Raw genomic sequence first — 22,995 nt, 5'->3', positions numbered from 1 at the left:
ATAGAAACCCAGCACTAAAGATTATCAAAAAACACACATTGGTGATAAAAAAACAAATTAGTGTGCATATTCACAAAATATGTGAAGAATTTCCACCCAAAATATAGATACACACGCACAAACAGCCGATTCCACCATGTGTTAGTCCATTGTATGCAAAAAAATCCAAGATGTTCCCCTCCACCAGTGCAACACACTGTACTCACCAGATCTATATGCCTGTCTTTCTCAAGAGCACAATTGGTGGTCTTTAAACACTCTCCCTTCAGAATGTCGAGTCAGTGAAGTGTGCCACAAAAGTAAGGAATCTCACATACTGTAGTAAGTTTGAACCATATTTTATTAAAATGCAAAGTAGTATGCTCACAATCATGAAAGGGATTCTAATAGGATAAAATTGAGGGTATTCCAACACTGAGCTTGCAGCCTGCATACAGTGGGGATCGAAAGTTTGGGCACCCCAGGTAAAAATTTGTATTAATGTGCATAAAGCCAAGGAAAGATGGAAAATTTTCCAAAAGGCATCAAATTACAGATTAGACATTCTTATAATATGTCAACAAAAGTTAGATTTTATTTCCATCATTTGCACTTTCAAAATAACAGAAAACAAAAAAATGGCATCTGCAAAAGTTTGGGCACCCTGCAGAGTTAATATCTTGTACTGCCCCCTTTGGCAAGTATCACAGCTTGTAAACGCTTTTTGTAGCCAGCCAAGATTCTTTCAATTCTTGTTTGAGGTACCTTTGCCCATTCTTTCTTACAAAAGTCTTCCAGTTCTTTGATATTTCTGGGCTTTCTGTCACGCACTGCTCTTTTAAGGTCTATCCATAGCTTTTCAATTATGTTAAGGTCAGGAGATTGTGAAGGCCATGGCAAAACCTTCAGTTTATGCCTCTTGATGTAATCCCCCGTGGATTTCGAGGTGTGTTTAGGATCATTATCCATTTGTAGAAGCCATCCTCTCTTTAACTTCAGCTTTTTCACAGAGTGCATCAGGTTACCATCCACAGATGGCATCAAGTTACCATCTAAAATTTGCTGAAATTTTATTGAATCAATTTTTCCTTCTACTCGTGAGATGTTCCCTGTGCCACTGGCTGCAATACAACCCCAAAGCATGATTGATCCACCCCCATGCTTAACAGTTGGACAGAGGTTCTTTTCATTAAATTCTGTGCCCCTTCTTCTCCAAACGTACCTTTGCTCATACCGGCCAAAAAGTTCAATATTAACCTAATCGGTCCACAGAACTTGTTTCCAAAATGCATCAGGCTTGTCTATATGTTCATTTGCAAAGTTCAAATGCTGATTTTTGTGGTGAGGACGTAGAAGAGGTTTTCTTCTGATGACTCTTCCGTGAAGACCATATTTGTATAAGTATCTCTTTATAGTAGAATAGTGTACCACAACTCCAGTGTCTGCCAGATCTTTCTGGAGGGATCGTGCAGTCAAACGTGGGTTTTGAATTGTGTTTCTCACAATCCTGCGAGCTGTTCTGTCTGATATTTTTCTTGGTCTTCCAGATCTTGCTTTAACTTCCACTGTTCCTGATGACTGCCATTTCTTAATTACATTCCGAACAGAGGATATTGACATCTGAAAACGCTTTGCTATCTTCTTATAGCCTTCTTCAGCTTTGTGAGCGTCAACTATTTTCAGTTTCAGTTTTCTAGACAACTGCTTAGAAGATCCCATGGTGCTGATTTTTGGGGCAAGGTCAGATGAGTCTGGGCAATTAAAACCTTTGAGATTGACATCACCTGGTCTTCCCAGACGATGATTGAGAACAATCCATGACACTGGCAGGTCTCTGCCTTGCAAAGGGGGCAGTGCATGCTATAAATTCTGCAGGGTGCCCAAACTTTTGCAGACACCATTTTTTTGTTTTCTATAATTTTGAAAGTGTCAATGATGGAAATAAAATCTAACTTTTGTTGACATATTATAAGAATGTCTAATCTGCAATTTGATGCCTTTTGGAGATTTTTCCATCTTTCCTTGGCTTCTTTATGCACATTAATACAAATTTTTACCTGGGGTGCCCAAACTTTTGATCCCCACTGTATATACACTATATTGTCAAAAGTATTGGGACGCCTGTATATACACGCACATGAACTTTAATGGCATCCCAGTCTTAGTCCGTAGGGTTCAATATTGAGTTGTTTCACCCTTTGCAGCTAGAACAGCTTTAACTCTTCTAAGAAGGCTGTCCACAAGGTTTAGGAGTGTGTCTATGGGAATGTTTAAACATTCTTTCCGAAGTGCATTTGTGATGTCAGGCACTGATGTTGGCAGAGAAGACCTCTCTCGCAGTCTCTGCTCTAATTCATCCCAAAGGTGTTCTTTCGGGCTGCGGTCAGGACTCTATGCAGGCCAGTCTAGCTTCTCCACTCCAAACTCACTCATCCATGTATTTATGGACCTTGCTTTGTGCACGGACACACAGTCATGTTGGAACAGGAAAGGGCTACCCCCAAATTGTTCCCACAAAATTGGGAGCATGAAATTGTCCAAAATGTTTTGATATGCTGATGCCTTAAGAGTTTCCTTCACTGGAACTTAGGGCCAAGCCCAACTCCTGATTAACAATCCCACACCATAATACCCCCTCCAACAAATGATTTGGACCAGTGCCAAAGCAAGGTCCATAAACACATGGATGAGCGAGTTTGGTGGAGGAACTTGATTGTCCGAACCTCAACCTGATAACACATATTTAGGATGAATTAGAGCGGAGACTGCGAGCCAGGTCTTCTATCATTTGCAGCTCCCTGTCACTGGGGAGTGAGGCTGTTTAGCTTAAACTTTAGACAAAAAGGTCTACACTCTGTGTCATTGGATTTCTCATCATCAGTCAGTGAGTCCATCCCCTGGTTTGGGGTTTGTATGGCAATGGGAGAATCCCCTCTCAGGATGGTAATCCACTTGCCAGGGTGTTTCCATCCCCAGGTCTTCAATGTTGCTATCCAGAACAGATATTCTCTTGTTGAAGGATCCTGTCTTAGATCAGCTTTTTTTTCTGGACATCATCTAGGTGTAGCAGTGCCTCTGTCCTTAGAAAGGAATGGGAGTTGTCCTTAGAAAGGAATGGGAGTTTTTCTTGCAACAGGACAAGTAGCCTGGTTTCTATGGTTGATGAGGATAAGACCATTACTCTTGGCTGCACTCTTTCCTCTAAAGACAATGCATTAGAATCTGACTCCCCTGATTTGGTAGTCTCCATACCAAAAAGAGAGGTTTGTGCACCTGGGTGCTCCTTGTCTGCTGCTTGAGGGCGCTGTCAAGTGAAACATGCTGTTTTCCTGCTGCAGATACCTCCTCTTGGTGTTAGGGTACATCCAGGGGAATTTGTGGGATCTGACAAGCTGGGTATAGGTCCTCCTTCTGTGTCTGAACCACAACCTCTTGAGGAAAGTTTCCTATTCCTTGCTACAGTGCTTTGAATACTTAGTTTGATCAGGGAGCGTCAAGGGACTCCTTAGCTGGGTAGACATGGATTGCTTTTGGACGTCCCGACTGTTTCTGAATTCCTCTGTCATTCAATGGAAATGAAAGAAAATGGCATTCTTGGAGTTCATTGAGGGACACAGGTCCTGCCCAGGGGCTTAACTACAGGGTTTGCGGGGGTTGCAATTGCAACCAGGCCCCATGCTCCAGGGGGCCTGTGCGGTTCCTCTGTACACCTGGATAGGAGGGGTGGCGAGGGCAGCATGTAAAGAAATCACTGTCCTCATTTTTCCTTCTGTAGCTGCAGGAGGAAAATGGAGGAGATTGATTCCTTTGTATGCTGCCCCCACCACTCCTCCTATCCAGTTCCTTTTGTGTTCTGCTGTCTCTGGGCCCCTGTGTGCCCCCCGGGTCCCCCCCCCACTGTGCTGCCCCCCCCCCCTGTGCTCCCTCCCCCCCCCCCCTGCCGGCTGCTGCAGGGGATGTGTCACAATAGAGAACCAGGAAGGGGTCTGTAAATATGTAATTAACCAGCTCCTTCCTTTTCTGAATCGACAGATGTCAGTGACATTGTAAATAAATAAAATAAAATGATAAAAAAAAATACAATTAAAATACCAAAAAATAAAAACTACTGACACCAGTGGGTGAACTTCCAGGATCGCAAAGGTCACACTTGCGACCGGGCCCTGGCATTCCACCACCGTGGGGAGGCCCCAAGATGGCAGGAAGAGGGCCAACTGCAGAGCTTGTGAAAGGGTCCTGTTGCGGGAGCGCAATAAAGGGCCCCACAATGAGAGTAAAGGGCCCCAGGATCAGTGGGAAGAGCCCCAGGCTTGAAGGGAAGGGCCCGGCCAGGGGTCCGGGGGGCCCTTCATGGTTTCTTGCACCGGGGCCCTGAAGGTTCTAGTTCTAGTTCTAGTTACACCTCTAGTCCTGCTCCTCTGCGTTTTTTGCTCTTGCTTGTACTGCTTTACCAAAAAACTGAGGTTTGCTGGGTAAAGAAGGAGTTATATGTGGGGCTGGACAATTTTTCTGTTTGCTAGTGTCTATTCTGCCAGTAAGCCGCAGTATAATACAGCTATATCCAAATTCATCTGTATTTCAGTGGACTCCAAGAAATGGATTTTACAGTAAGTACAAAAATTTAAGTTTTTCCACCATGAATTTAGAGACAAGTTACTTAAGAATATTGATTATTTTAATGTTTCTTTTAAATCAACTGATTTGTTTTTTTTTATGTTTTTATTGTGATTTACAGGTGGCTAAGTATACGCTGCGACCTTGTTAGTAATTTCATAGTTTTTACAGTGGCCATTGTAGGAGTTCTGTTCAAGGAGAGCATTTCCCCAGGTTTGGTGGGTCTTGCTGTTGTGAATTCTCTAAGGGTAAGTGTCCAGAGAGGATAATAGCCTCTAGCATTACAAATCTTTACATAATGTGTATATAACCAGTAAAATTCAGGAGAAAATTAATACATGTGTAAGACTGACATGCAAGACTAGGAATTTGATCAGTTTCATTTCATCCAGGCAATCCGGTGATGGGGAACCTTGGCACCCCAGATGTTTTAGAACTACATTTCCCATGATATTCATGCACTCTGCAGTGTAGTTGAGCATCATGGGAAATGTAGTTCCCAAACATCTGGGGTGCCAAGGTTCCCCATCACTGGATGCCATTATTGTACATTAAATGTGGGTAAAATACAGTTATTGTAATTTGTTTTTAATTTATTGTGTGAAATGTTAACTATAGTAAAGCTACATTTCAGGCAAAAAGATAAATACATAGCTAAACACTGAGAGAAAGGTAGCTTCTATAGGATTTGTAATTCTATACAGCTGCTCTTAAAGCGGTTGTAAACCCTAAAAAAAAATAAAAAATAAAAAAAAAAACCTGCAAGACAAAGGCATAATGAGCTAGTATGCATCGCATACTAGCCCATTATTTGTAACTTAACTTAGAACGAAGCCCCGACACGGACCCCCGGACATCGCTGCGGGCGCTGCCATGATCCCTCGCCCTTCCGGGTTCGGCGGTGATTGGCCAGAAGAGACGGCTCCGGCGCAATGATTGGCCGGAGCCGCGATGACGTCACTCCCGCGCATGCGCACGGGAGTGATTTTCCGGCAAGCTCCCAGCAAACATAATTGAAGGTCCCCCCGGACCTTCAGAGCGCATGCGCCGCTCGCGCGAGCGGCTGCATGCACTGCAAATATCTCCTAAACCGGCACGGTTTAGGAGATATTATTTGTACCTACAGGTAAGCCTTATTATAGGCTTACCTGTAGGTAAAAGTGTCAAAAAGCAGGATACTACCGCTTTAAAATCCAGGCATCCCTTCTAAACAACACAGCCAAATCCTTGACCTCTACTGCATAACCTTCCTAACCTACCTTTTGAACAATAAAGCAACAGCATACTGGTAACCTCAGTAAATGCTGTGCTCTCTCTGTTCATTTTAAACTCCCAGTGCTAGTTTTCCCACTCCCAGTCTGAGTGCTGCTGTATGGAGTGTTACAGAAAATCGAATAATGTGGAAAATGTAGGTACTTACAATAACTTAACCTAATTTAAAAATGACTTTTTTAGTGGAACTTCTGAAAAAGCTGTGAAAACTGATGTATGCAATGTGGTTGATTTACTAAAGGCTAATATACTGTGCACCACAAGTGCGCTTGCTCTAGATCTGAGGGGAAGCTCTGCTGATTTTTATCATCCAATCATGTGCAAGCAAAAATGCTGTTTTTTATTTTCCTTGCATGTGATTGAGTATTATTTGCCATGTGAAGCTTTACCTCATTTACTAAGCTTTGGAGCAAGTGTACTCGCAGTGCAAAGTATATTTGCCTTTAATAAATCAAACCCAATGGTTAAATGTTTATGCTCATCTATGGTACTGTGCAGCCAAGCAGGTAAAATGCTTATTGCTTGGTTCAGAAATTCAGCTTGCTGTGTATCCTCCCCACATCCAGCTTGTTCATTAGACATGCCTCATTCTCTTTATACAATTAGCAAAAATTTTATCAAGGAGATTTTAGAGTGATCTTGGCTGTGGGAAGCAGAACTGCATAAATCACACATTGCTATCTGTGAAGACTTAAAATTCTTATGCTGTAAAACAGATGTACTGCAAGTGTGTACTTAAAGAACCTCCGATTTTTTTTTTTTTTTTTAAAAACGAACACTTGAAACAAAAACACATAATGAGCTAGTATGCATCACATACTAGCTCATTATGAAATACTTACCTTAGAACGAAGCCCCGCAGTGGCGACCGCTTACCTGTCTCATGGGCGACATGTTCTGTCGACCTTCTTCCGGGTTTGCGGCATCCGGGCATCTGATTGGCTGGAGACGCGATGACGTCACTTCCGCGCATGCGCGCGGGAGCCGACGGTAACGGCGCGGGTCTCTGAAGGAACGGCACGAGCGGCCGTTCCTTCAGAGCGCATGCGCCAGTGATGTCACTGGCTGCATGCAAAGTAAAGATCTCCTAAACGGTGCATGTTTAGGAGATATTTACAGTACCTATAGGTAAGCCTTATCATAGGCTTACCTATAGGTACAAGTTGCAGAGGAGGGTTTACTTCCTCTTTAACTGTTTGAGTTTTACTGGAGTTTTACTTTAAAGTCTATATAATGAAAATATGAACGCATTTATATTTTTTTTGCAGAATTCAGATTGAATTTTAATTTTAAATATATTTATCTCAAGCAATCCACCAGTTTCCCTAAACGTATTGCTCTGGGTTGGCGATACGTCAAGGACTAAACTTAGGGAAAGATTATGTAGTGAATATATGGCTTGCTTGAGATTGAATGAATTCTTGTGCCATTTCCAGGCCTACCTTTAAAATATACAGCAAAATGCACTTTCCATATTTTACATCTACACAAAGATTCTTCAAACCTAAATACATAGATTTGCCAGTGCTGGTTGCCTATCAGAAACTGCTTATATGCAGCGAGCATTGCGTTTTGCAGGAACTGCTTCAATCTGAATGGAAGGAAGAGTTTTGGAGGATACTGCTGCCTGGCTTTCCTCTTGTTTAAAGGCATTGTACACTTTCAAATGTTTTAGTTGTTTCAACTATGTATTAGTGTAGTTCATAGGTGTGCGCAGCCTATTGCATTAGGGTGTGCATCCGAAAGCTCAAACACACTAAAGCATAGTATACCCAGTTTTCTATGCTTTAGTTTGTGAATGAACACAGTGAGTGAGTGTGTTCACTGTGTTCATTTAGAAAAGGGGCCGATAAATGACATTATGACTAGGCTTTTTCCCTGGTCTCTATCCTGAAACATCCCAGGCAGCAGCCGAGGGGGAGAGGAGAGAAAAGGAGGGAGGAGGCCAGCAGCACTGTGCATGCCTATGGTGTAGTTATAATGCCTTACCCTGTAATTTTGGGCTTTGCTGTTGTGACTGCAGTTTGTAGTGTCATGGCTGATCAATTCCCCTGTGTCTATACAATAATCCACCTAACTTGTCTCAATTCATTAGAGGGATAAGCAACTCCTTGTTCCAGGTCACATAGCAGTGCATGCCTAATCATTTCTCTGTGTTGCATCACAAATGTGTGGGAAATATTGTTATGAAAATAAACACATCTCTTCCAGCATAGTAAGCTGTTTTAAAAGCTCTCACCTGCAAAGCATTAGACTGAGAGACCCAGCAATTTTGGGTCTTGTACAGTAGTTTTGTCAGAGGAAAGGTTAGTTTTCAGAATACAGACAGAGGGCATGCATTAACTTATGCAGTGCCATGCCACCAGGGGCTGACTGGCAACTTTCAGCCCAGGGGGCAAGTACAAACCAGAGGCCCATGGTGCAGCAACTTGGCCCCCTCCTACTCTCTCTCTCTCTTCCCAGCCTCCTCCTGACCCCCATTCCAGGCTGAAGCTCCACTCCAGGTACTCTCTACTCACTGGCTGAACCTGGTTTCCCGACCTGGCCAGCAGGAGCAGTTGGGGGGAGCTGGGACAGCTTGGTCGGGGCTGGCTGGTGGAAGAGAGTCTCCAGTGGGGGATGGAACCGGCCTCTGCTCAGACACAGCTTACACCATCCATGCCGGGGGGAGGGCAGCGCTCTGTCCTTGTCTTTATCCCGCACTCAGTAGGTCAGCAGTGGGGACTTTTTACTTAGCAACACCAGGAATCCTTTAGGCATGTCTGTGGCAGAAGCGGTGCAGTCTTTTTATGGGGCATCAGAGTGGCCCAAGGGGCAATTGCCCCCCTGCCCCCTGGCCCAGTCCTCCCCTGCATGCCACATGCCTCATGTTTCAAACAGAAATTTCTAACAAAGGAGAATCTGATGATTTGCTGTAGGCTGTGCGTACAGGCCAACAAATGACACCATGAATTTCCATGGTCAATGCACATCTTATGCAGGGGAAAAACACAAGGTACGGGTAGGAAGGTTTATAATGCTTTAAAAAATTCTGGGCACTAAGACAGCAAATGTCCTATTGCATTTACAGGAGCTGGTAAGAAGAGGGGCGGGAGGATGAAGCAGTGCTCCAGTTGAAGTGTATAGGGCTAAAAATATGCCTACTCTACATGGTATAATTGATTTTATTCAGCAGCTAAAAGATGTGAAAATCAATCTATGGAAGGTTCCCCTCAGGATGAACTCTAGAACAGTTACACATGGTGAACACTGTCAAGGCCATCTAAGTCCAAAATCCCCAACCTCATACATAATGGGTTCAAATCTGCAGACATAAAATGTTATGAGTAAAATGCAATACAAAAGAAATGTATAGGTGCTTTATGCTGCCTTTCTTCAGGAGTAAGACTAGGCGTAAACCTTTTTGGTTATGCCCTGGGGCAGTCCCAGAGGCTGTACCATCACTTCCTGCTGTAGGACTCCAGTTTTTTCTGCCTAGTCAGGAGTAAGGACCTGGCTCTCTGTTGGAATCTGCAGTCCTGGCATTTTTTCCTATTTAAATGTAATTGTTTTACTTTTTATTACTATTTTTGTTCTGGTGTGAACTAAATGCAACTGTTCCTGTGTGAACTACAATCAACAACCGGACTGGGCGACGCATTGGATTTCCTAGATCAGTGATCCTCACAATAAGGCCCTCCAGCTGTTGCGGAACTACACATCCCATGAGGCATTGTAAAACTCTGACATTCACAGACATTACTAGGCATGATGGGAATTGTAGTTCCTGAACAACTGGAGGGCCATAGTTTGAAGACCCCTGTCCTAGATACTTACGGTCTTCCCAGTCTGGCCTGTGAGCGCGACCCAACTATTAGCTCCACGCTAGGTTGGCCGCAACATAGCCCCACTGGACGGGGGCTGACCGGCGAGTGAAACACCTCGCGAGGTTGCTTAGCCCTGGTCACGAGTCACGAGTACCTCAGGCCACAGCACCACCATTCCAAGATGGTGCGGTGGACTACTGGGAGTGGTGCCTGCCTGGTGACCGTGGTACGGTGAGTAGTGTCCCCCCTCTTCCCCTGCGGAATTGCTGGGGTGGTCGCGGGCCCTTCCTCACCCTTGTGTTTTCCCCCTCGTCCTTTGCGGAGTTCCCCCCTGAGTAGGTGCCATCATCTGTCCCCTGTCCCCCCTGACCCCTTTTAGGGGCATCGGTGGATTTGGGTAGGGGGGCTGCATGGTGCTGGGCCAGAGGAGCGGAGGGTGATGCCGCTCTCAGCTCCCTGTAGGGGATGTCCGTAACTGGGTTCTGCGGGAGGGGGGTCCCTACGGGGTCCCCTCTTGGGGTCTGTGAAATTTTCCCTGGGTTCCAGTGGGGTTATGGGTCCCGTTCAGCGCTGCGCTGTGCCACTATTTTACCTTGGATTCTGTATTCCCTGCTTTGGTGGCCATGTTTGTGTAGTCCAGCGGCCATTTTTTTTTGTTTCCCCATAGAGCTTCAATGGCGGCCATTTTCCTGTAGTCTGGTGCAGTGCTGAGGCTGCGGGGGCCTCTAGTGTCAGGTCAGCGTTTCCTCTTCCTCTTTCCAGCAGTGTGGCAGACTGTTTTGGTGCTCTCCAGCTTGGGTGGTGAGTCTCTGAAGGGCATATATCCTTTCTCTGCTATATTCAGCGCCGCGGGTGTGCTGATTCTTGTGGTGCCCCAGGGGTGCACAGAGGGGAGGAGCCTCACATTTAAAAAAAATATATATTTTTTCTTTGCTGAGCAGCGCAGTTCTGTTTAACCCTTTGTGGTCATGGAGCCTATGGAGCGTGTTTAACCACCTGATCCACTCCTAGAAGCTGCGGGACCCTCTGGGTCTCAGTCTGCCCTGGCGACCATGACGGCAGCCTTGCAGTCACTAGTAGCTAAAGTAGATATGGCCGAAAAGGACGCCTGGCAAGAAGCGCCCCCCGCCTTCACTTGTATCCTCTGCTTCCTCAGATTCTGAGGTGGATTTGGCTGCCGGGGATCAGAGTCAGCCCACTGGGTCTGCGTCTACGCATGCTGAGTGCTCTAATAGTGAGGATGAGTTCTCCTCCTCCGCAGCCGCACATGAAAAAGCGCTTTTGGAGGCCGTTATTGTGTCAGTGCGGGAAACTTTAAAGTTGGAGGACTCAGCTGAGGCGGCGACGCCGGTGCAGTTTGGCACCCGCAAATCGTCCAAGGTGTTTCCCTTTTCTGCCTATTTTGACGAGATTGTCACTAGTCAGTTGGGTTCCCCGAAAGGAATGGTTGGCATACCTAAGCGTTTACCTAGGAGATATCCCTTTGAGCAGTCTCTTCTGAAGAAACTAACGGTTCCACTGTCGGTGGATTGTCAGGTTTCCAGGCTGAATAAGGCCACACTTTTGCCGGTGGAAGATTACCTGTCTTTTAAGGACCCCATTGACAAAAGAGCTGAGGCTCTGGTCCAGTACCTCTTCACCGTGGCAGGTTTAATTTTAAGACCGGTGTTTGCTATCACCATGATATCCCAGACCTTAACGGAATTGACTAAGATTTTGCACCAGGATCTGGAGGGGAGTCAAGACCCTTCTGAGCTGGCGGACCTGGCAGATCAGTTGATCCAAGGGTTACATTATATTTGTGATGCATCCCTAGATGCAGCCCCCTTGGCCGGCAGGGTTTCTGTAACGGCAGTGATCCTTCACCGCATGATCTGATTAAAGTACTGGTCAGCTGACCAGGCTTCTAAAAAGGTGCTGACTGATCTTCCTTTTGTAGGTGACCCTCTGTTCGGTGCCTCTATGGAAGAGATCATTAAGGGCCTTACGGGAGGCAAGAGTACATTGCTTCCACAAGCTGCTAAGGGTAAGGAGCCTCACTGTAAGTGGGGTCCCTTCTTTTCGGCTCACAAGCGGGCCTTTCATCCGTCTGGATCGCAGGAAAAGAACTTGAGATCCACCCATAACTTTGCGGGAGGCTCCAAGAGACCCTGGAATGGTAAGTCTAAAGCGGGCACTTCTGGTTCCACAGACAAGCCTTCCCCAGCCTGAAGGGGCGCCCTCACCCGTGTTTGGGGTGGGGGGACATCTTCGTTTCTTTCCGGATCCTTGGACCTTGTTCATTCAGGATAAATGGGTTCACAAACTGATTCAGTTCAGTTACAAGATCGAATTTTGGTCCTTGCCTCCGGCAAGGTTCTTTCCTCCCAGCTTACGCCTGTCTCCAGAGCGGCTACAGGGCCTCTACGGAGCAGTGCAGGACCTGTTAGCACAAAGAGTTATTGTGCTGGTTCCAGAATCGGAACGTTTCCAAGGTTTTTATTCAAATCTGTTTACAGTTCCCAGGAAGGAAGGCAAGGTTCGTCCGATCTTGGATCTCAAGGCTCTGAAATTTTGGATGGAGTCCATCAGCACAGTAGTAGCTTTCCTTCATCAAGGAGATCTGCTGGCTTCTATCGATCTCAAGGACGCTTACCTTCATATTCCAGTTCGGGTGGACATTGAGTTTTCATAAATCGGCACTGTCTCCGTCCATAAAGCTGGACTACTTGGGTCTGATGCTGGATTCAGCGTCAGCCCGGGTGTTTCTTTCCTAGACAAAACTTCTGAAGCTACAGGATGCTGTTTGACTCCTGTTGTCCAACCATCGATCATCAGGACTAGTATGCAAGTGTTGGGTCTGATGGTCTACACCTTCGAGGCGGTTCAGTTTCCGATCAAATGGAACAAGGATCTGCTGTCATTGGACAATCTGATCCTGTTGAGTCGGGGTTTGAGGGAGTCTCTGCTCCCCGGCTCTACGTCTGGGAAAATCTTTTCTTTACCTGTATTGGACTGTAATCACCACAGATGCCAGGCTGTCCAGAAGGGGAGGTGTCTTGGGAGTGTGTTCGGCCCACGGTGTCTGGACTTGGGGGGAGTCCAGGTTGCCGATCAACATCCTGAAAATTTGGGTGATCAGACTTTGTCTCAATGGACGATCCGTCTGCAGGGACGCAGTGTGCAGATACAATCGGACAATGCTATGGCTGTGGCATATGACAATCATCAAGGGGGCACAAAAAGTGCCTGGCGGCCCGGAAAGTGGCCGCATCTTGATGTGGGCAGACTGATATGTTCCAGCCCTCTCTGCGATGCACAATCCGGGGAATGGAAAATTGGAAAACGGACTATCTCATTTGGCAGACGTTGGATGCGGGAGAATGGTCTCTTCACCTGGAGGTATTAAATCAACTGTGTCTTTGGTGGGGGACCCCAGATGTGGACTTGCTGGCTTCCCATCTCAATAGGAAGGTCCAGAAGTTCATGTCAAGGTCTCGGGATCCTCTTGCCGATGCCAAAGACGCTCTGGTGGCCCCTTGGGGTCAGTATCATCTGATTTATGCATTTCCTCCAATACAACTTCTGTCGAGACTGCTATGCAAAATCGAGGTTGAAGGAATTCCAGTCATTCTGGTGGCACCAGAATTGCCTCTCTGGTCTTGTCACGCAGGGCTGGTAAGGCTGGTAGCAGACGTCCCTTGGAAACTTCCTCTCAGGGAAGATCTTCTGTCTCAGGGACCAATCTTCCATCCTGCTTTATGGTCCCTGGCTTTAACTGCTTTGTTATTGAAAGCCAGGTACTGAAAGACAGAGGGCTGTCGGAGTCGGAGATTCCTACACTGTTGAAGGCTAGGAAATCTACTTCCTGGAAGGTTTACCATTGATTTTGGAAGGCGTACATTACTTGGTGTGAGTCGCGGAGGGTTTCTCCCCGCTCCTTTTCTGTGTCTCGCTTGTTGGAGTTTCTACAATTGGGTGTAGATCAAAATTTGGCTCTGGGCATCATCACCAAGGGCCACATTTCTGCCTTGACTATTTTTTTCCAATGGCCATTGGCAGCGAAGTCCTTGGTTTACACTTTTGTGCAGGGAGTTCGCCATCTGGCTCCTCCGGTGCGATCCCTCGTACCTCCTTGGGATCTAAATTTAGTTTTTGTCGGTGCTTCAAAAGCCTACCTTTGAAAATATTTTAAAGGATATTGCCTTACATTCTTTAGATGTGATAAGGGGGATTCGGGTGTACCTGACGGTGACTGAACCGATTAGAAAATCTGATTCTTTGTTTGTTCTTACAGATGGACCTTGTAAGGGGCAGGCCGCATCTGCTGCGACCATTTCCAAGTGGATCAGGCAGACGGTGGTGCAGGGTTATTCCATTAAGTGTCAGGTTCCTCCTTTCCCTTTCCCTGTTAAAGCGCATTCAACGAGGGCGCTTAGTGCCTCCTGGGCCTTCCGTAAATTCATTATCTCAGAAAATTGGAATATTAAATAAGACCAATAAAAAAAAGGATTTTTAATACAGAAATGTTGGCTTACTGAAAAGCATCTCCATGTACAGTATATAGTATGCACTCAATGCTTGGTTGGGGCTTCTTTTGCATGAATTACTGCATCAATGCAGCGTGGCATGAAGGGGATCAGCCTGTGGCAATGATAAGGTGTTATGGAAGCCCAGGCTGCTTTGATAGCGGCCTTCAGCTCGTCTGCATTGTTGGGTCTGCTGTCTCTCATCTTCCTCTTAACAATACCCCACAGATTCTCTATGGGGTTTAGGGCAAGCGAGTTTACTGGCCAATGAAGCCCAGCAATACCATAATCATTAAACCAGGTAGTGTGGACAGATGCCAAGTCCTGCTTTAAAATGAAATCAGCATCTCCATGAAGCTGGTCAGCAGAGGGAGGCATGAAGTGCTCTAGAAAAGTGTGCAACAACCTTGTGCATATTCATCAATATTCGGCGTATAGAAGAAAGGGTAAATTTAACACTCACAAGTTAGCCACTTGAAAGGAGATGTACAGCCAAAGCTCATTTGGCTGTACATCTCCTATGGATCACAGGAGTGCAGTTTGTTGTGCACTCCTGTGACCCGTTTTCAGCAGAGAGCAGGCTGAAGTCCACTGAGAGCTGGCTGCTCCCAGCCCTCCCAGCTGAGCACTCCAGTGAGCAAGGAGGGAACAGAGCAGAGAACCGCTGACTGACAGTCAACGGCTCTCTGCTCAGGGAGGTGTCAGAACCGAGCGATCGGCGGTGTTCGATCGCTTGGTTCTCTGTGCAGAGGCGCCGGGGGGACAGATCTACATCCACCAAGGTAAGTAAACCTGGGCAATAACCCTAAACCCCATACTTCTCTTTTAAGTCCCAGTGGTAGAGGCCCACAAAGTGATCGCTCCATTTAAAACTAGAATAGCTGCTTATAGGAAACTGAGCTCAAGTAGGAAATCTCTTATCCCAATAATAATCTAGGAGGTATAATGTACAAAAGATGTGCACCAACTTTGATAAGCTTTAATGAATGAAAGAAAAAGGTGCACTCACAGGCCATTGTTTGGAATCAACACTTGTAATTGGCCCCTAAGAAGTGTCCAATACATCCACTTGTGGCCAGTGGTTGAGAATTTAGATGAAGGGAGGCATGCACCAGAGGACACAGTCTGGGGTGGTGGGAGGCAGAGTCAAATACAGGTCTCTGCAGGAAAGTGTAGCAGCCACTTCATGTTTGGGTTTGGCAATGCGTTTTGGGGATATCTTCCTAAAATGCGATTTGTGTGTCCTATAGGAGCTGACTTGCATAGGCTGCTATGTTGGATGGGGAGGAAGAAAAGGCATAGCAAATGGTGGGATGCAGGGTAAGTGAAAAACTAAAAAAAAATCATAATAGAAATGTGTATGCTACAAAAAGCTATTATAGGAAACAGGTCACACTGACAATCATTACACTAATAATTTAAACTTTAATGCATATTTAAAAAAAAACCAATAGGAAAATAGGTATGACTAAAAACAAGATAAAAATATAAAGTTCTGCAATGTTTCTGGATAACATCTAAGCAGATAAAAAAAAACATACCAATTAATTAAAACGAAATAAATAAATAGTGCATAAACTACGATCCATCAATTAAGTGCTGGTTTATTATCAGAGATATCTAATAGAAAAAAAAAAAAGAGATTCAAATGGGACATTTCTAAACGTCATAAAAAATCCTACAGAACCAAAAATAATACATACAATCATACACAGTTGATAACTAAATAGTTAATTCCTGAGAAAACAATTAACTCATTTGGGGCCACTAGATGGAGCTAGATAAATAGAGTCTTCACAGGGCCTGATTCATACAGACAAATGCGTATTTTCTGCACTGACTGCATTCTTGCTGGCAGAGCTAGCAGAAGAGCCTGTGTATGAGACGCACCTACTTGCATTTAGATGCATACAATTCTTTTAATGGCATATGCATGTATGCATGTTTACACGTGTTCATACTTCCCTGCAAGCCTGTGTCCTCCTTTTTTTTGTGTGTGACTGAATGTGGTGCACAATTTTGCATGTAGATGCAGCTGTGTATTTGGGCTCATTGATTACTATAGTGCGGCACTTAGCTGCCTAAAAAACTATGCAAGGTACACATCTAAAAACAGCATTTTTCTGCCAGTGTGAATTATCTCTTAGTCCTTATGAAAACCTCTTCTGAACACTGGAAACTTGACAACTAGCAACGGATGGTTAGGGAAACGTCCATTTCACCGATTTTTCATACCGCGTTTGTGCGCGTTTAGCGGCAGTTATAAGTGTTTGTTAACCTCAGGAGACCATCCCAAATGCCCAAAATGCATGAAAAACAAGTAGTATTAACTACACTGCTCAAAAAAATTAAAGGAACACTTTTAAAACACATCAGATCTCAATTAGGAAAAAGTTCATGCTGGATATCTATACTGATATGGACTGGATAATGTGTTAGGAACGAAAGATGCCACATCATTTGATGGAAATGAAAATTATAAACCTACAGAGGGCTCAATTCAAAGACACACCAAAAATAAAAGTGAAAAAATGATGCAGCAGGCCAGTCCATTTTGCCGAAATTTGGATGGCCCCTACGTGCTTGTATGCATGCCTGGCAATGTCAGGGCATGCTCCTAATGAGACAACAGATGGTGTCCTGGGGTATTTCGTCCCAGATCTGGACCAGGGCATCACTGGGCTCCTGAACAGACTGGTGTGCAACCTAGCGGCGTCGGATGGACTGAAACATAATGTCCCCAGAGGTGTTCTCTTGGATTTAGATAAGGCCAGTGTGGGGGCCATTCAATGGTATTAATTCCTTCTCCCTCCAGGAACTGAGTGCATATTAACACCACATGAGGCTGGGCATTGTCATGCACGGGAGGAACCCAGGACCCACTGCATCAGCGTAGGGTCTGACAATGGGTCAAAGGATTTCATCCCGATACCTAATGGTAGTCAGGGTGCTATTGTCTAGCTTGTAGAGGTCTGTGCACCCCTCCATGGACATGCCTTCCCAGATCATCACTGACCGACTACCAAACCGATCATGCTAAATGATGTTACAGGCAGCATAATGTTCTCCACGGCTTCTACAGACCCTTTCACGTCTGTCACATGTGCTTAGGGCGAACCTGCTCTCATCTGTAAAAAGTCCACGCGCGGCTCCGATGTCCGCCGGTCACTCACTGGACACAGCATAGGTTCATCCGTGCACTACTAGTGTCCTGCGTTTCTGGCTGGCGGCGTTTCCCCTGCCATCTGAGGGTGGGCGGTTTCCCGCTTGATATGAGGCACCCCACGCCATCGGGTACAGGTAAGGACATTCTGTGTGGGGCCTCTGTCTGGGGTCGGCAGTCCAGTGTGTCTGTGGTGTCCCCTGTGTCTGTGCGTTTTGGGCTCCCTGTTCCCGGTCCCTGCGGGGGTTTTTATTCTCTCACAGCAGCGCTGTGTGGGGGATTGGGGGGTCCCTCTCCTGAGGTCACTTTAGGGTGCTTGGAGGTGCATACACATGCGGCGACCGCTGCGGGGTTAAAAACCGCCGGTCCGCCATTTTAAGTGTGGGCAGCATGTCTGGCTTCATTATAGGCATTTATGCAGCATGCTATGTAGTGCTTTTGGTGCCCTGCGGCGCCATCTTGCGTGTGGCAAACGATCGTTCCGAGCCCATGTCGGTGGCCATCTTACCGAATCCTCCCATTACTTTCAATAGGCATCCATTTTCCCTTGGTCTGCAGCCTCAGTTCAGACTCCAGCGGTGACATCACTTCCTTCTTTCTCACAGAGCCGACCGAGGGAGATGGTAACACACTGTGGGGTTCTGTCCTGCTGTTCCTATTTTGTACAATCTTCCTGGTCAGTTTTGTCCCTGCGGGGGGTCTGTGTTCCACAGTCTCTATAGCGGTGCGCTGCGGGGTCCGCGGCGCTCTTAAAGGGCCAGTTTTAAAAACTTTTTATTTCTGTTATGGAATCCCAGGACAGCAAATTCCCTCCAGCTTTGGTGGGGGGATTCAGGGTCCTCTGAATCCTCTAAACAGACTAATTTGGTGGCTGTTGTGGCAACTTTGGTGGCAAAAATGAATGTGCTGATGTCTGAACGTGCTGCTAGGAAAAGGCCTAGTATTTCCCTTTCTTCTGATTCTGAGTGTGACATGGTTGCTGTAGGTGGCGTGGCCCTTTTCGGGGTCTCGCTCTTCACAGGACCCGCAAGAGTCTGAGGGAGAGGCGGAGGTTGCAGGGGTGGATGACTCCCCCCCTGGGTCGCCCGAGGAATGCGCAGCTATGGATGAGTTGATCCTAGCTGTGAAGGAAACACTACATTTGGAGGATGAGCCCACCCCTCCGGGCGTTGTGTCCTCTTTCGGTACACACAGGACCCGCAAGACGGCGCAGGTTTTTCCTTGCCCCACAGAATTTCACCATAAGGTGAATGAGCTATGGCGTAACTTAAAACACACCTTTGTGGTGCCTAAGAAGTTTCAACTTCTCTACCATTTTGCGGCCACTACGGCTGCGCGTTGGTGTGTGCCTCCTCAAGTGGATCACACGGTGGCCAGATTGAACAAGGCTACCTTGGTCCCCACGAGGACTCCCCGGTGTTTAGGGACCCTACTGATAGGAGGCTGGAATCTCTCGCCCGACATTCCTACATGGTGGTGGGTTCCATGCTCAAACGCACCCTCGTGGCTGACTCTGCCCCTCCCACTACAGTGGAGATGGTGGATCAGATTTATCGAGGGGTCATGTATTTGTGCGATGCGGCTCTAAATGAGGCCCCTTTGGCAGTGCGCCTGTCCAGCGTCGCAGTGATTAACCGTCGCCTAATCTGGTTAAAGAGCTGGTCGGCTGACCAGAAATCCAGGAAGACGGTGGCTGACATTCCCTATGCGGGGTCTCGCCTTTTTGGGGAATCCCTGGATGAATTGGTTAAAGGAGTCACTGGGGGCAAGAGCACTCTGCCCCAGAACTCTAAGGGGAAATTTTTCCGTGGTAAGCGGGCCCCCTCCTTTAAACCTAATCAAGGATCCTTTCTTGCCTTCAGGGCGCAGAACAAGGGTAAACCCTTCAAGGTGGCCAGAAAAAGCCCTGGTTCGGCAAACAAAAATGCGGCCAGGCTGGGACGGTGGCTCAGTCCGCCTCTGCCTGAAGGGACGCCCTCACCCGTTTCAGGGGTGGGGGGACGTTTGTGCTGTTTCCTCCAACCTTGGCTGCTCTGAATCATGGACAGGTGGGTTCAGGAAATCATTCGGTCAGGGTACAAGATCGAATTTCTTTCATGGCCGGCAAACAGATTCTTTCCCTCAAATCTTCATTTGACCCAAGGGCGGTTACAGGACCTACATCAGGCGGTGCAGGATCTGCTTGCCCAGGGGGTTGTCGTCCCGGTGCCTCATCAGGACAGGTTTCGAGGTTTTTATTCGAATCTGTTCACTGTGCCCAGAAAGGAGGGCAAAGTGCGTCCGATTCTGGACTTAAAAGCACTGAACCGCTTCGTGCGCGTTCTAAAATTCCGCATGGAATCACTCCGCTCGGTGGTGGCCTCCCTGAATCCGGGGGAGTTCCTGGCCTCTATAGAACTAAAGGATGCGTGTCTACACATCCCCATTTTCGAGGGTCATCAGAGGTACCTCCGATTCGCTATCGCGGAGGATCATTACTAGTTTGTGGCGTTACCTTTCGGTCTCGCTTCGGCTCCAAGGGTCTTTACGAAAGTGTTAGCGCCTGTCTGGGCCTGTTGCGGGCACAGAGCATTGCGGTCTTGGGATATCTGGACGATCTCCTGTTAAGATCGAGTGCCAGTCAGAGCCTGTTGCGCGATCTGTCCACTACTGTCCAGACGCTTCAGGAGTTTGGTTGGACAATCAACATTCAGAAGTCGACCTTGTCACCTTCGGTTCGTCTCCAGTATCTGGGAATGGTTCTGGACTCTGCTCAAGCAAAGGTGTTCTTACCAGAGGACAAGCTCCGGACCCTACAGAACCTACCATTTGCACAGTTTCACACGCGATCTCTCCAAGCGGAGATCCTGGCCAGGTGGGACAGACTGCCTCAGTCCTTGGACCTGAGAGTGTCTCTGAGCCGCCAAACCAGAATGGATCTGTTGTGGTGGCTTCAGTCCCCAGTGGTGTCGGACGGAAAATCCTTCCGGCCAATTCTGTGGACGGTCTTAACCATGGATGCCAGCCTGTCGGGCTGGGGTGGCGTTCTGGGCAACCTGTCTGCCCAGAGCACTTGGTCGGGGGAGGAATCCTCCCTCCCGATAAACATTATGGAATAGAGAGCGATCAGGCTGTGCTTGCTCCATTGGTCGGATCGTCTTCAGGGCCGCCCTGTAAGGGTGCAGACGGACAATGCCACTGTGGTGGCGTACATCAACCACCAAGGGGGCGCCAGGAGTGCCCGGGCGGCCCAGGAAGTGACCAGTATTCTGTCTTGGGCCGAGACTCATGTCCTGGCGATATCGGCAGTGCACATTCCGGGTGTGGAGAATTGGCAGGCATATTATCTGAGCCGCCAGACCCTGGACCAGGGGGAATGTCCCTGCACCCGGAGGTATTTCAAATGCTGTGCGTGAAATGGAGATCCCCCGATGTGGATCTGATCACGTCTCGGACGCGTTGGTGGTGCTTTGGCGTCAGTATCGTCTGATTTATGCCTTTCTTCCGATTCAGTTGTTGTCCAGATTCCTTCGCAGGTTGGCCTCGGAACCGACACTGGTGATTCTGGTGGCGCCGGACTGGCCACGCCGGTCCTGGTACGCGGACATCGCTCACCTGGCCGTAGAGCCTCCGTGACGGCTGCCAATGCGGGAAGATCTACTGTCTCAGGGACCGATCTTCCATCCTGCTTTACAGTCGCTGGCTTTAACGGCTTGGCTGTTGAGAGCCAGGTCCTGAGAGACAGGGGTCTCTCCTCAGAGGTTATTCCTACTTTGATCAAGGCTAGAAAAGCCTCTTCTGGTAAGATTTATTACCGTACATGGAAAGCTTATTTTGCCTGGTGCGAGTCCAGGGGTTTTTCTCCTCGTTCATACTCGGTGGCGAGAGTGTTAGCTTTCCTACAGTCTGGTGTGGACCAGCGCCTTGCGTTGGCCAAGATTAAGGGCCAGGTATCTGCACTGGCTGTTCTTTTCCAGCGCCCTGTGGCGTCTCATTCATTGATTCGCACCTTTATCCAAGGTGTGCGTCACTTGGCTCCTCCCAGAAGGGAGCCCTTACCTCCATGGTACTTGAACTTGGTTCTATCCGTGTTGCAGCGTTCCCCGTTTGAAAACATCAGGAAACTTTCATTACCTATGCTATCTAAGAAGGTTGCATTCCTGGTAGCGATCACTTCTGCTCGCAGAGTGTCGGAGTTGGCGGCATTATTCTGCCGTTCCCCTTACCTGGTAGTTCATAGGGATAAGGTGGTCTTGCGACCTAATCTGTCCTTTCTGCCGAAGGTGGTTTCGGATTTTCACCTCAATGAGGACATTGTTTTACCTTCGCTTTGTGCGAACCCTAAACATCTAAAGGAGTTTGCCTTGCATTCTTTGGATGTTGTCAGGGCGATCAGGGTTTACCTGTCATCAACGGAATCCTTTCGGAAGTCGGATTCTCTCTTTGTACTTCCTGAGGGTCCTCGGAAGGGTACGGCTGCGTCTGCGGCAACCATTGCCAAATGGATCAGACAGACCATTGTCCAGACCTATTCGTTGCGGGAACGGGTTCCTCCCTTCCCTGTCAAGGCGCACTCTACCAGGTCGGTGAGTGCGTCCTGGGCCTTCCGGCATCAGGCCTCGGTGGCCCAGGTGTGCAAGGCTGCGACTTGATCGTCGGTGCACACCTTTTCCAAATTCTATAAAATTGATGTTCTGGCGTCAGCTGATGCCTCCTTTGGCAAAGTTCTCTGTGCGGCAGTGCCATAGGGAACCCTGGCTTTGTACGGGTCCCTGGCTGTTGGGGTTGTTTTTTCCCCTGGGGTTATTTGTTTTCCTGGGTTGCTCATTTTGAGCCCTTTTTTGTTACCCAGAAGGTTACCTTTCTGTACATGTAAGGTTCCTTTCTCTGATGTGGGTACTGCGTTGCTTTTCTGGCGGTTGCGTTGCCCACCCCTCATGTCTACACTGCTTTGGGACGTCCCCATTAGTGAAGACTGTGTCCTCCGAGTCCTCCGACAGTCGCCGCCCCCGCCCCTCTTTTGGGGATTTTTTATACACTATCACTGCTTGCGACCAAACTGAATTGGTATGGCTATTGCAGGGGGTTATTGGACTAGGACAGCCCCCATGGGTGTGACTATGTAGATAAATTGTTCTTTTACAAGTCTTATGCCTAGAAACTCCTGTGGAGAGGAAGCAATACCCCATTAGTGAAGACTGTGTGGGCGGCGACTGTCGGAGGACTAAGAGAAAGGAATTTTACGGTAAGATTTTACAAAAATTCCCTTTTTCCTGGGAGCTATTCTGTTCTTAAGTTTTCTATGTCTTTTTTTTAAGATTTTTCTGGGAATGACTGATGAGATTGAATCTAGTTTGGGGCTCCTGGAGCCCAATTGTTGATGGACTGCAGGGTGGCCTGTAACTGTGGTTAAATGTAGTGATGAAGCATGCTCCTTGGGGTTCTGAGACTCTCTTTTTTTTGGCAGGGACTCCAGGAAGTGTTAATGAGATTGTAACAAACATGTTATACTAACCTGCTCTTTGCAGTGGTTTTGCACAAAGCAGCCCAGATCCTCCTTCTCTGGGGTCCCTCTTCGGCTCTCCTGGCCCCTCCCTCCTGTTGAGTGCCCCCAAAGCAATCAGCTATGCTATGGGGGCACCCGAGCTGAGCCACACAGGGACATGTAGCCCCA

General features: G+C 47.3%; 1 protein-coding gene across 1 annotated transcript in view; it reads left to right on the top strand.

Moving 5' to 3' along the window:
- LOC309557354 (multidrug resistance-associated protein 1-like) overlaps window positions 1–22,995 on the top strand; it is a 330,716-nt gene that overhangs the window by 275,536 nt on the left and 32,185 nt on the right. Inside the window, exon 26 of the mRNA XM_082260034.1 lies at window positions 4,715–4,841. Coding sequence (XP_082116160.1) covers window positions 4,715–4,841 — 127 coding nt within the window. The remainder of the gene's footprint in view (window positions 1–4,714; window positions 4,842–22,995) is intronic.

This window comes from Pelophylax lessonae, assembly GCF_965119305.1.
Source record: "Pelophylax lessonae genome assembly, chromosome: 6".
NCBI classification, from domain to species: domain Eukaryota; kingdom Metazoa; phylum Chordata; class Amphibia; order Anura; family Ranidae; genus Pelophylax; species Pelophylax lessonae.
The sequence above is the reverse complement of the archived record's forward strand: the minus strand, read 5'-3'. Positions and strand labels throughout refer to the sequence as shown.